Source organism: Buteo buteo, chromosome 9 (genome assembly GCF_964188355.1).
Source record: "Buteo buteo chromosome 9, bButBut1.hap1.1, whole genome shotgun sequence".
Taxonomy (NCBI): Eukaryota; Metazoa; Chordata; class Aves; order Accipitriformes; family Accipitridae; genus Buteo; species Buteo buteo.
The window spans coordinates 31,879,457-31,893,913 of record NC_134179.1 but is presented as its reverse complement, the minus strand read 5'-3'; the positions used below and the strand labels follow the sequence as shown (position 1 = coordinate 31,893,913).

Below are 14,457 nucleotides of genomic sequence, written 5' to 3'. Positions count from 1 at the left end.
TTTATTACTTGCTTGTTGTATGGTGGTAACATTTAGCAGCCTCAGTTGTCAAAAAAAAATATGATCACAGGGAAGTGCTATATAAATACGGAGCAAAAGGATAATCCCTGACTAAGAGAGTTTAGAATCTGAAGAAAAAGTAGGCACTTAAGGTATAAATTCAGTTAATTTGTAGGTTACTTACTTTGCTGCTGTGTATTGTATCCATTTTAACAAAGCCTTCCTGGCACTTCCTTGGACCTTGGTTACCACCTTCCGTTTGCTTGGGGGACTTGCAGTTTCTGAACTGACTACACTCTCCACAGAAGAAGCACTGCTAGACAACGACTGCAGCTGTGGGAGGTTGCTGGTAAGCTCTTCAATCTATGGGGAAAAAATGTTAATGGACTGTTGGTAGATAATCTTCTTAATTCTCACCAGTTTCTTAAATAATTTTCTAATACAATTGACAAAATAAAGTTGGGCAGAACCTATGATTAACATGCTGTGTTTTATTTAACTGTAGATTAAAGTAGCTTCAAAAATGCTAATGTATGTGCCCAGATGATAGTGTTAATTTCAGAAGTACAAGACATCTAGCAATCATTCACTTTCTTGACACCCCACAGCTTGAACAATATGTAAGTGTGTCATGTTATCTATTATGACAAAATACAGTTTAAATAGGAGACAATGCCTTACATTTAGCTTGAATTCAAATTATAAAACAATACACTAATTTCAGAGGAGGCCCATTCAATTAAAGAATGGAAGTGACCTCAATGATCTCATCTGGATAGTTCTTCATTTACCATTGTACTGTTTTGGCACAAATTCAATTGCAGTTTTGCTTAGAGGTACATTGTGAAGGAACAGTGAATGTACCGCAGGCAAAGTGCATTAGCAGTGCTTGCCGAGGTTATATGACAGTTATTCGCATCATGGCTTTCATCAAATGAAAATCATTAACTTGACTCTTTTAAGGACATTAAGCTGACTAACAATTTGGCTCTTTAACAGGAAAAAGTTATATCCAGAGGACGTTGCAAGATTGCCTGTGCTGTCTACTTAGAAAACAAAGTTTTGTCACCTTGCAGAATGAGTCTGTCACAATGAGAACCACAGCTCTCATGCATTTCTGCTTTCATTCATGTTAAAATGTTGTATCTGCCTGTGACAACTAAAGAAAAGCTCAAAAATGACCCAAGTAAAACTGATGCACAAAACTAGTTTCAGTAACTCTGAGAAGCATAATTTTCCCCGTTCATCTCAATGAGCTATAAATGAAAATAAAAATGTTAATATCATTCTGGCTAACTTTTCTTCTGAAAAGGAGATCTGAACCATTAAGGTGTCACACTGGTTGGTGCTTAGGAGAAAGCATCCCTGAGACTTGAAAGTTACACCATAAGAGAGCCAAAGCCAAAGAACTCCAGAAAGAATAGCAAAAAAATCAGTTGGCTTTTTAATTGTTAGGCAGTGACTCATTTGGTTAACTCACATGGACAGGATTTAGAAAACCATTTTTCCCTCCCACCTAATTTCAACAGAATGCAAATGATTTCTCTTCTACAAATTCAAACCCCTCTCAATCTACACCATCCACAGCTGAAATTTGTCCTTGCAAATATCTGCATCTCCCAGTGAAATCAGCATGTTGACATGTATTGTGTGAAAACAATTACTGTCTGACATCAAGTGCACTGGAATTAGACATATAGCACAATCATCACTGAGGCTGATGAAGGTACTTGTAACAAGAATACACAATTCTATCCTTTTCTTTTGTTGCTCTGTTGAATCCTTCAGAGAAAGTGGAAGAATATGTTCCAGTGATGAAGGAACTCCATTCTAGGCCCAGACCAATCTATTCCAAAGACAAGTATCTAATTTTACCCAATGTGAAGCACCCCTACCATCTACTGCTGCTTTCTTCAAGATGAGATCCTCAGCTAATTATAAAGTGACTTAGCTATGGTGAAAGACTGGAAGTACACCAGTTCATATGAAATGATGTTCTGAACCATTATTTGAGCATCTACACTGAAGTATAAAAAATGTAGTACCTGAAAATATAAAATTATGGTCCACACCAAGCCAAGAACAATAGAAGGCCTGCCATCAGCAATATCTGTTGAGTTTATGTTGACAAGCTTAATCTATATATGAAAGAAAACATGTATTATTACCATACACAAGGAATGATAACAATTATGAAATGCATTCAAAATCAGTTTTATATTTTTAATGCATTTTTGCAATCAAATAACAAGTTTCTTAATTTAAAAAAATCATCGAATGGTGCAATTTTACTTTTTAGACAAGTATAGATATAGGTAATGAAAGATTTTTAAAACCATTGCATGCTATTATTAGTAGAAAAAATATTTAATTTCAAGCAGAAAGAACAATAAAAGTTACATAGAACCATTGTACAAACCGGAGATCCTCTGTATATGGACTAGCATGAAAAACAAAGGGAAAAAGATGATACAAAGATAAGTTTTAAATGGTTAATTATTAGGTAAATGCATTAATTTAATTTTATAATGCAAAGAAAGCACATTTTTGGCACATCTTACAACATAATTAATAAGGTAAGCACAATTTAATACTCTAACAGATTTTAAATTATGCAGGGTTTTCTTGTTATAGTTCTAATATAAAAGTGATTTTAAGAATAAACAAGAAAAGGAAAAGGAGGGGAGAAAGCATAAAAGAAAGATAAGGGAAAAAAGAATGCCACAGTTCTCCAGTAGAGAGCCTTTTATTGTAAAGAAAATTACCACCACTAATTAAGGCTCCCTTGCAAGACAAACCTGACTATAGTCCTTTTAATATAAGAAAAGAGTTGGAAAACATTAGTTGTCCAAGGTCACACGAAGTTTTTCAACAGAAACGGGAACAGATTACATGACTCTTAACTCCGAAATACTAATCTATAGTCTGAATAAAGTATCACCCTAAAATAAGCTTGTAAGATAAAAGGCAGTAAAGGAGGGGTTAAAGAGTACATCATAAAGAATTTAACGGGTGGATAATGTTCAAGGAAATGGAATAAAATGGGTAGTATTAGAAAATTAGTAAATATGTTAATACTTATTTCCACAGCAAAACTAAGAGTCTGCCATCAATCATGATATAAATACGAAGGGCTGCTGAAGTGTTTGAGCACTGCAAGCTTGTTCATGGACAAAGGTTATGGAAAAACCTTGGAGAACAGCTTAAAGAAAACCAGGAGAATGACTTTAGATGACCTCGTTTGTCTCCCCAAAACAAAGAAAAGACTGCAGTTCTCTGCAGCTGGAAACCCACTAGATAATGTCAAGAGAAAAAAAAAAAATAAAATTGTTGTACAGGGCTGTGAAGCTCTTTTCAGTATTAAAACTCTACAGGGTACTTGCGAAGAGACAGAGGAGAAATCCTACAGGTTATATTTCCAACCTTCTCTGCCAAGAAATCTGACAAAACTCTGGAAAAACTAACATTACTTGCTTCTCTATCAGCCAATAAGGAAAATTTTCTACTACCTACCTGAAGAAAAACATACCAAGAGTCTCATTCTCTTAGCTGGACCAATTCCAACAAAAGCTTTTCTTTTCTAGAAATGACGTTTTGCTTATATGTATTACAGATCAAAATATTTACAGGGACTCAGCTAAAGCTTCTGATTAGGCTACTGTTCAGAGAAGCATAGCCTATCTAGTCTAGTTATTGTGTTACCTTTGTCTTATACTCCATGAAAATGGATCTAAAACTACAAAATAAACTTTTCAGAACCATGACAGAAACAGTTTGGTCCAGAATGATATCTATTAATTGCCAGCTGCATTTTGCAGTATAACAGGAGTATGTGCAGAAATCTGTTTGGACAGTGAAAATAGGAAGTTGATTAAATGTATAATAAACTTTACTTATGGGAGAGCCCATGGAGGAAGGAGACCCTGTCAGCACTCCCCAAAGCGCTGCACATAGCCACCTGTCTCCATTCGTTCACCTTTGAGTACAGACCAGGGACTGCACTCAGCTGCTCAAAAGGCATTTGTTGTCTTAACAGCATCCCCAGCTCCTCTGGGAGGAAAAGGGTGACAGACTGGATAGATGTATTCTTAAGGCTGGATTCAACCTAGAGACCACCTGCTAATGCACACCAATCTACCTGACCCACTTCGTATTTCCAACTCCCTCTAAAAGAAAATCTGGCATATTGATACACAGTACATACAAAAATAACTGAGACAATTCCAGACAAAAATACTCAGACATGAGAAGCAAAACCACAGTGCTCCATTTCTGGCAATCTATCTTGATCTTCAGGAGGGTCAGTAATCTAGCTGCACTGCTCTATTGTTTCTGGGATCTAAGCTGGGTCAGTCAAAGTTCGGGTCACCCGCTATGTTGTGAGATATAAACTAGGGAAGCATGGGTTTTTTGCTCTACACCTCAGTCTTGTCTTAACTTACGCAGGTCTCACCAGAAAGCAGCTCTCTCTATCTAAGGCTCCACTCTCAGGCTGCATATATTCAGTATTAAATACTGAAATTGTGAGCTAAAGCTGAATTTTTCTTTGGGAATACGTTTGTCTTTGCTTTGGCTATACATTTTTCAATTAAAAAAATTCTCTTATAGCTTGCTTTCTACAGGCATCTGCTGAGATTGTTTCCCATGTAACAGAAATATAATTAGGTCAAGATGCCATAGGGTTAGAAAGAGGGAAAGAATGCCAAAACCCAACAACTCCTGGTGTACAGCATTGTGGAGATGTAAAATTCGTCGTGTTATATCTGCATTGAGAAAAATTGAACTAAAATGCAGAAATTAGAAGAACAAAATATCTGCAATCTAATTAAAAAAAACAGATACAAGTCATTACAATACAGGGAGAAAAGTCAGGAAAAAAGGTAGAATGAGAGTGCTTTTATTTGATATTCATACCTAGATCACATTGAGCTTTTAGATTTTCTGTTTTGTTATTTTTTTTTTTTTTTTCCATTTCTAAAATGACCACATCATTGACATTACCAGAATCAATCCAGGAATTAAGTCTGAAATCCTGCCAAGCTAATAAGGGGTCACACTGTTCTACATTTTCATGTCTATACTTTCAGGGAGTAGAGTTTTGCATGTACAACCTAGTGAAGTCCATAAAACTATTCTTTTAATCATAAATGAATGCCTCTACTGAGCTGAAGATCATTGTTCTTTGCTGGGAACAGCAACAGGAAAGCAGGGAACATGAGGAGCTGAAAAGCACATTAAAAAAAAAAAAGAAAAAAAAAGAAAAAAGGAAGGAGATCATCCTAGGTGATTCTAACTAAAAATTAAAAAAGGAAAAGGTTTACCCTATACATTGCTACATATTAGTGTTGGATCTTGTAATTTTTACTTTACAGCAGCTTTTAGGCACTGTGTAGAAACTGAAGACTGCATACATAGCTCAGATTTTGGAGAATAAGAACAGGTAGGTGGATACAAATCATACATTTAAGGAAAGAAAGAAAAAAAGAAGGAAAAAGCAGGACTCAGTGCTACCAAACCTACCCGTCTTCCCTCTAGAAATTTAAGAGCTGTGCCAATGTTGGCAACCCAGTGAATTCTCTTCAGCTGACGTCCCTGCTCACAAGGCTGAAAGAGAAAGAACAGTGTAAACTCTAATTAGATTTATGCCAGTTTGCCACAAAAAATGAAGTTCCAGATTATTATTATAAATGCCTATGTACATACCATAGTCTGATTACATATAAAAATCTTCCTTGGAACAGTCAAATTGTACCTTTGCATATACCAACAGGAAAGATTGACAGATATAGGGGATATAGATGTGATACTTCCAAGAAAGCTATATATGTCTTAATAACCTCAGGATGCAAGCTGTCGGCTTCAGCCATAAACTTCTCAAATCAGAGAACTAGTTTTCTTATGTAAAATAAACTAGTACTATTTTTATACACACATACACGTATATATGTATTTGAAAGAGGGCAATATTCTCTCAGTAAAATATTTTTGCCTGCAAAGGAGAAGTCAAGCTGATTGTTATTTTTAAAAATCAGTCTGCAGTGAAGACATTTTACCTAGAGGATTTTTATCAATACTTTCTAATACCTTCCTGCCGATTAAAAAACCCAACTATCACAAACCCTCACTGAACAATGAATTTCGCTGGACTTCATACATGTAGGCTAAAAAAAGACAGGATTATTTGAATTAAATCAAAAACATATCCTAGGCTTCTAATACTCTACAGTGGAATTAAATTACCTACTGAATCTTACATTCTAATGCAAATATACAACTACTATAATTTAAATTCATGTTCATAGAGTAACAAATGGATTTAACAAAGGCCTGCTATAGATTCTAAAATTCCTCTTGCAGTTACTACAGAATATCATATTATGGTATACATAACCTTTAAATTAACCAGATGTTATTCTGGTCCTGTAATATCTCTTGCCTTTCACTGATTAATATAGGCAGGATACAATCCCATGAATTTCATGATAACAGGTGTCATCATTAAAATTCTTTTCCTGTTTTACTACTTTTGTTTTGCCACAAGAGGGAGACTTTCTGTCTTAGACGAACAGAAACAGAAATAAGTGTATTTCAACAGAGCAGAAACACACCAGAAAGGATAGCTTTTTTCCCATCTTACAGTAAAATCACTCTTGCAGTCTGAATTACTACCTAATTTTGGGTATCACCTGCAATCAAAACAGAGCTGAAATATGGAAAAAGAGGCAAAAGTGTGGCACTTGCAAATTGCCTGCATGTGAGGGAACAGATAACATCTGAACCCTGGAGAAAGCTGAATGACAGACTGTTGCTCTACTCCTTCAGATGCTGCTACCCGATCTGCGAGCTGGTTTGGAAAAAGTGAGAGCCCCTGGTCTAAACCCTTTCATTTTTCTTCCACATCACATGCACAAAACCAGCCTGGCTCCCAAAAGACAGCCTATTTGCCATGTGCACATTGTGGCCCCTTGGCTGTGAAAAAGCCATTTGGCATCACTTAAGGTTCTTCATAGTAGCAAAGCAGCTGTCAAGGTAAATGGATATAACCCCAAGAAATTTGAGGGGCTCACTTTTTTTTTTTTTTTCCAGAGAAAAAGCTGTAAATTTAACAAGAAAAGACTGTCATTATTTCTTCAAGGTGTATAGAAATAGCCTGCAGTTTAGACCTTGTTTGTGTCATAGTAGTAACACCCAGATGAACTACAAAGACTAATACAAATAAGCAATTTTTATGAACTACTAAGACAAAATTAATATAAAATACATAAAATCAAGAATGCCAGTCTGTAATACTCTTTTTTTAGTTTTGTTTTGTAACAAAATAGTCCACTCCATGAATAAACTTACTTTGCTATGCAGCAGTCAGGTTTTTTACTGTATTCAAATATAGAGACATATTATCCTAGAGAAGATATGCAGCTACCTTGTATATTCAGATGGAAGGAAGTTCTTACCAGCTTCTGCCCTGAAAGAACCTCCAAAAGGGCAATTAGCATTACCCCATCTTTGATATCTTCAAACAGATCATTCACCAGCATGGGAGGATTGCGCTGAAAAGGAAGAAGACTTCAGATATTATAAATGCTCACAAGCATTATATCCTACCTCCTTTCCTTTCGAACAGAAGCACAAAGAGTGGCTGGTCCCCTTCTTTATGTTTTATAATGTTTAATATTAATGTATCATTTAACCATTGCTTTGCCACCATATTGTTTAACTATTGAACATTTCTGGCGCAGGACTGTACTGCTAGATGCTTTCTGCCACTAATGATACAATGGAAAAAACTCCTGCTCCCTAAAACAAGAAAAGAAACACACCAACAACTACCTATGAGTCTATAAAATACGCACAACTTACAGATGTACTGTTACAGTCACATTTCAATCTATCAGCCTATTTTGCCTAGTGTTAAGTATGTCACAGAAATTTCACTCTCTCAGTCAAGCAATACAAGGAGCTGTATGAAGGAAAGGTCCCTAAAGCAGTGTAGCTGGTTGAGCAATGCTGCTACTTTCTCACAGCTGACAGTTGTTACACTAAGCTGCTGTATTTTCTTTCCTCTCCTCCAGGCCTTGCAGGCTTCCAGTGTTGTTAGCACTGTGTCAGCTTCTTAAGCTTAGCATATGTCTTTACATTCGCAAACACAACAATGATAATACTGAAAAATATGTAAACAGATGATGTTTTCGGAATTTTGATTAACAAGGTCGCATCATTAAACTCCATTTTCTTAAAAACATTCCAGTTTGTGGAACTATGGCTCTCAGCTTGTCAGTATATCAATGATCACAAAACGTCTCTTAGAAACAAAAAGCTGAAACTTGGTCCAGCTGAAATAAATGAAATAAACACCCTCTAGATTCCTTGAGCTTGTCAGCATTCATATACCCACTAATTAACATAATACTAATATTCATACCTGCTCATTCATTAAAATGACAATCAGACTACAAAATTCTTGAAATTACTTTAGATTTAATAATTTACTTTTGGGGTACTTCTGAAAAAAAGATGCTTGTACAACAACTTGATCTATTACTTCTGTTCCATAGAAACATAGCTTCGAAAAGATGAACTTAACAAATGAAACATTGCTCTTGAAAAGGTAAAAATGCTACAGCAAATCAGGAGAAAGGAAAGGTTTCTAGCTCCCAAAATCAAAACATCCTGCCTTCATTGTTCAGCTTGGATGAACTAATATTTCAATGAGACATAATTTTTGCATAAAGTGGAAAAAGAACTCCTCTGCTGAAAGCAGACTTCATCTGAGATTTGGCGTGCTCTAATAGCCACAATAATGAAGAGTCTGTTTTCTCATGTATATAAAATAAAGCAGCATTACAACTCATTATGAGGGTATACTTAATCATAGTTCTTTTTTATTTCCTAGCAATGCAATAGATAATGGATCACGTTCTTCCTTAATATAACACCAAAGAAATCAACGGAGCAAACAGGTCACAGGAGATTAATTTGTCCTGGTCTTGCATGACAGACAGTTGACATAAATGCAATTAATTTTCCTCACCTTCTATGTTATCATTTCCTGTTTGAAGTTCGAAGTAGCTTTGGTTTTATCAGTATGTGCTAAAATAATTCAGCAATAAAGACAAGAGGATTATATAGCAGCTTCCATCCTAATCCAACAGGAGGTAAAGGCCTAAAAAAATCTCACCACCTACCTAAATGCCCCAGTAGTGAGGTTTGTCTCTTGAGATTCACTTTACAGTAATGAAGAGAGACAGGTTCTTATAGATGGTAATTTAGGATACTTGTAGATTGAAGGGTAAGTAAGATTTACAGTGACCTGTAACCCTGGTGCCCATAACATGCCTGTCGGACGACCTGTTTGAGCACAACACAGCTCCCTCCCAGCTTGAACGGTTTGGTATCCTTAGTCTCAAATCAGGGTACAGGCCAGAATTTGCCTCATCCCAACACGAAGTAAAAAAATCATCTGGCATTCATACACAAACCAAGTCTGGGAAGCACCTCTGATTTCCACAGTGCATAGCTTCATACTGTAGATATAACCTCTGATTGCCTGTGTCAAGCTCTTGCTCCGAACCACCCCTCACTGGTCGCTCCTCACTGACAGTAGTTACAAAAACCAGATTTGCACTCTAACTGAGGCATGGTGCTATGGTAAGACAGTAAACGTATCCCTGAAGTCATCATCCAAGTAAATTAACACCTACAGTACTTTTCTTTCGACATGAATTGAATATTGATTTGGGGAAAACTAGGGGAAGTATGAGAAAGCATTGAATAAGATGAGAAGCAACAAAGAAACCATCAAATGACTTACACCAAAGTTAATATAAGACCTGCTGCTCTGAAGTGTGAGAATCACAATTGTCCATAAATTAGCAGGCTGAAATGTACTTTTTGTTGCTGGAAGGTTGCGTAATTACAAATACTGCCAGTGTTTAGCAGCACACACCTTAACACCAATAAAACAGGAACAGAAAGCAGATATAACAGCTGTATCACAAGATCTCCTGTATGAGATTCCTCTAATATGGAAAACTAGTTAATTATACAGACTGCCAAAAATGTTTTGCATATTACACTTTACAATACAATGTTTTTCATTACCCTGAAGATGTTAATGCCTAATTACAAATAAGTAAGACCCTCATTGTGTTTCATAAATATTTTTTTTTTTACTACTCTGGGCAAATAGCGTAGAATTTACCCTATTATTATGACTCCAGTCTCTCTCAGAAGTATGAAATGAGTTATATTAGTGGCATATACAGATGAATAGATTCCTCTTTTACATAAGGATTCCATAGATACCAATCTCATTCTCCATGTTGATACAATTCAGGAAGGTATGCATATACTAGCTGATACTGAGAAGTTCATATACCCTTATTTATTGTATATGGACCATTGCACAGGATGGCTCAAGCTACCTGACTGTTTTTCCAGGCAGATCCTCTACTGAGATTAACACAACATCTTCTGTTGGAATGGATAAATACCTACTCCTTGGCTGCATGTATAATGTCAAATGAAATGAAAGGAGAATGTGAAGCTGTACACTGCTTACTTATTAGCCTGCAGAGAAGAAAGTTTGGGTTTTTTTAAAAGCTGTATTCAGTTAAAATCTATTGAATACTTTTTTTATTCTAAAGGCTCAACAAGATTTAGCACCTATTCACTTAGTTGCCTTAACGCACTGCCAAAATATTAACTGTAAATCAGTAAAAGCAGGGAACAAAAACTAACTTAAAATTTTGTAATCTTGAAAATATTGAATGTACTCCAGACTTTGGCTTTTTGCATGTAAATATATAGCTCTAGCAATGCAGTCAACACCAATGATCCTAACAGACTGTATTTTCAGTATTGGGAAGCCTGTGCAAAGAATTTAATGAAGGCATTTTTAAACCAGGAAAAAAGAACATTTAAAAAGTACATGAAGTAACCTCTTAGAATCCTGTAATATTAAAGAAAAGCTGCTATTTATAAAGTTCTTGAACATAATTCTTTGTGGGAACTCAGAAAATACTGCAATGAACAATTGGACATTAAGTCTGCAACTTGTCAGGTCTACACTAAAATTTCAGATGCCTTAGTATTTGATTTTGTTTTTTCCTAAGCTTCTTCAAGAAAGCAAAATAATGCTAATGATATGCTACATAATGCATTGCACGTATTCTATTAAACACTCATTTATTGCAGTATGTGCAATCACAGTAGTGTAGTTTATAGTAATAATGACATTTTGAAACGGTCATGTCACAAAGAGGGAGGCACACTCAGTACAAGTAAATTCATGTGCTCTGTAGGAGGAATATGAATTAATTGGGAATGAATCTTAAAGGTTAGTGAACCAGATTTTTCCTGTATTAAATATTTATTTAAATAACTGTATTTAGATTTGATCACAAATGGAAATTGATGAGGAAATGCTTTGCATAAACTTATTCCTCTTACAAACTTATCTAATTTGCTGCAGTGTTCAGGAAATATTCTGAATTATTTAAGGAACTGAACATCAGTACACATGAAAAGTATTTGACTGACAAGCCTCAAAAAAAGAGATTTATAATAGACCTGCAATCTCTAGACATTCCTCCCCTGACACAGTAAAATAAGTTCTGTGAAATCCAAACCTCAGCTATGGAACCAAAATACATTTGCTAAGCTTCACTCTTCTATTCCAATACTTTTTCTTGCCTTTCATCTCTCATCTGCATTTTTGCTACAGGAATCTTTTCCTCACACACTATACTTAACTTTTGTAATGAATAAATCATACTACACAAACAACAGTACCTGCATCATAATGAATGCCAATGCAAATATTGGAAACTACCTTTGCTACATTAATTTTCAAATAATGTTTCAAAAACTGCTGAAAAATGTGTGAAAACCTATCCACACGCACAAACAAGAACAACAAATCTGTGTAAATACTGAATTTGTCTCTTCAGGGAAATACATGTGGGAATGGGAAGGAGAATATGAAATTTCAGAGTTACTCTGTAATATCTGGCCCATTCCTCTGCCCCAATTTAATCCCTAAATCTTTAAGCACATAGGTTTTCATGTTCCTTGCTGTTAATGACTATTTTTATGACTAAAGTCTAAGGGACTCAGCCCTAAGTTTTACATTATTAGTTTCATCACAAAAATTAATTTAGCGTTCACTAACATTAGAAGTTACATGCAATAATAGTGAAAACATACAGTGACTGCTGAAGCAGAAAACTGCCAGTCAGATTTTCCTCATCATGCAGTCAAGATGGACACCAGGTTAAATTTTTTTTGTGTCAGTGACTTAAGATACTGGAAGCCTCTGTTTTCCCATTTGAAAAAGACAAAACAACACAGAATTACCTAGTTCATTGACGAAAATTGGCGAGGTTCTTGTACAAAGACCAAGTTACATTCTAAGAACAAACTACTATCACTGACAGCACTGTGTGTGAGCTGTAAATCTTTATATACCCATTTCTTTTTCTTCCTTTCTTTGCTATAAAACATATCGGTTTGCAATTTCAAAAGCCTTAATGTAATGTTTAATGCCCAGGTTTAATTCAGCATTATGAAAACATTGCATAAGTATAATTAAAAAATTTTCACCCATTCTTAGTTTTATTTTTATTTAATATCCATCCTCTGCTTTTGTTTGTTGATGTGTGCATCCTTTTAATGGAAATACAAAATGAATAACAATTTCTTTCAGTATGTATTTGTTGTTTACTTTGTTTGGTGAGTTTACAACAATACTTTGGTGGGTACAAATACTGAAGTTATCCCTACAACTGAGAACAAAGATGTTATTTGATTGGGTTAAACCAATTTACGGTCTGTGTTTCAAAGCTTTGAAACTACTCTTTCCCAACACTTTCACCAAAGATGACAAAGGCAATAAAAGGTGTACACATCTGATGTTTTACAAAGAGGCATGGTTTTCATCTTTACTCATCTAATCCACTATCTAAAAAATTGGCATAGGCAATGAAATGAAATGCATTTAAGTAATTGCTGTTCTGAATGGATTTAATATTCCTTTTTGAAATATTTGGTGTAATGTTGTTTTGTGTTACTGTCGTGGTTTAACCCCAGCCAGCAACTAAGCACCACGCAGCCGCTCACTCACTCCCCCCACACCCAGTGGGATGGGGGAGAAAATCAGGAAAAGAAGTAAAACTCCTGGGTTGAGATAAGAACGGTTTAATAGAACAGAAAAGAAGAAACTAATAATGATAATTATAACACTAACAAAATGACAGCAGCAGTAATAAAAGGATTGAAATGTACAAATGATGCGCAGGGCAATTGCTCACCACCCGCCGACCGACACCCAGCCAGTCCCCCAGCGGCGCAACCCTGCCCCCCCCTTCCCAGTTCCTAAACTAGATGGGACGTCCCATGGTATGGAATACACCGTTGGCCAGTTTGGGTCAGGTGCCCTGGCTGGGCATGAGAAGCTGAAAAATCCTTGACTATAGTCTAAACACTACTGAGCAACAATTGAAAACATCAGTGTGTTATCAACATTCTTCACATACTGAACACAAAACATAGCACTGCACCAGCTACTAGGAAGACAGTTAACTCCATCCCAGCTGAAACCAGGACAGTTTTAAACTTTGACTTTGAAAAGATGCCTCAAAAGATACTTAGAAGCATACTCAAATTATTTCTATGTCTTTGAAGGCTGAGACTGAGAGGAGAGAGGGCCAGTTCTATAACCTTAGAGAAATATGAATAAATAGCATGCAATTAAAAAACTTCTTGTCCTGTTACACATGCATATCTGATTTATCATTAGTAGAACTGCACAGATGCACAAAAATTAAACTGGATGGCCAGAAGACAGATCACATTCATTTGGTAGATTGTGACCCAATTTCTGCAAGTAGGTGGCAGACAAAAGAGAGTATTTCCAGTTGCTGAGTCTCAATAGATTCCCAAGTCAGAATCACAGAACGGATTCAGCTGGCATTAGGGAGACAGACAGCAGAGGGACAGATGCAGCCTAGTGCTAACAGCTGACCCAAAATGAAGCTGCATTACACTACCTGCTAGTTATCATACTTGCAGCTCTTTCCTCTGTGTTCTTCCCCTGTGGGACATTGCCCTATGGATAAGGGCACAGCCTGTGCTAGAGCTGTTTTACCCCAATCTTTCTTTGAGTTGTCCCATAATTAGCTGATGTCAAGTCCTTTACCTGTCTTCTGCTTATGGAAGAACATACCTTTGAATTAGGAAACATAGTTTTAAAAAGGTAGCATCCTATTGTAAGAGCAAGAGAGAATAAAAAATGTGTACCTCCCTCCTACTCCCTTTCATAAAGTTCAAATCAGAGAATTATAGAAACAGTTAGGTTGGAAAAGACCTTTAAGATCATCAAGTCCAACTGTAAACCTAACACTGGCAAGTCCACCACTAAACCATGTCCCTAAGTGCCACATCCGCTTCTTTTAAATACCT

General features: G+C 36.0%; 1 protein-coding gene across 1 annotated transcript in view; it reads right to left on the bottom strand.

Moving 5' to 3' along the window:
- SYNE1 (spectrin repeat containing nuclear envelope protein 1) overlaps positions 1-14,457 on the bottom strand; it is a 319,748-nt gene that overhangs the window by 243,778 nt on the left and 61,513 nt on the right. Inside the window, exons 4-7 of the mRNA XM_075035971.1 lie at positions 7,452-7,547; positions 5,521-5,604; positions 2,046-2,138; positions 185-363 (exon numbers count right to left, since the gene is read on the bottom strand). Of these exons, the coding sequence (XP_074892072.1) occupies positions 185-363; positions 2,046-2,138; positions 5,521-5,604; positions 7,452-7,547 (452 nt within the window). The remainder of the gene's footprint in view (positions 1-184; positions 364-2,045; positions 2,139-5,520; positions 5,605-7,451; positions 7,548-14,457) is intronic.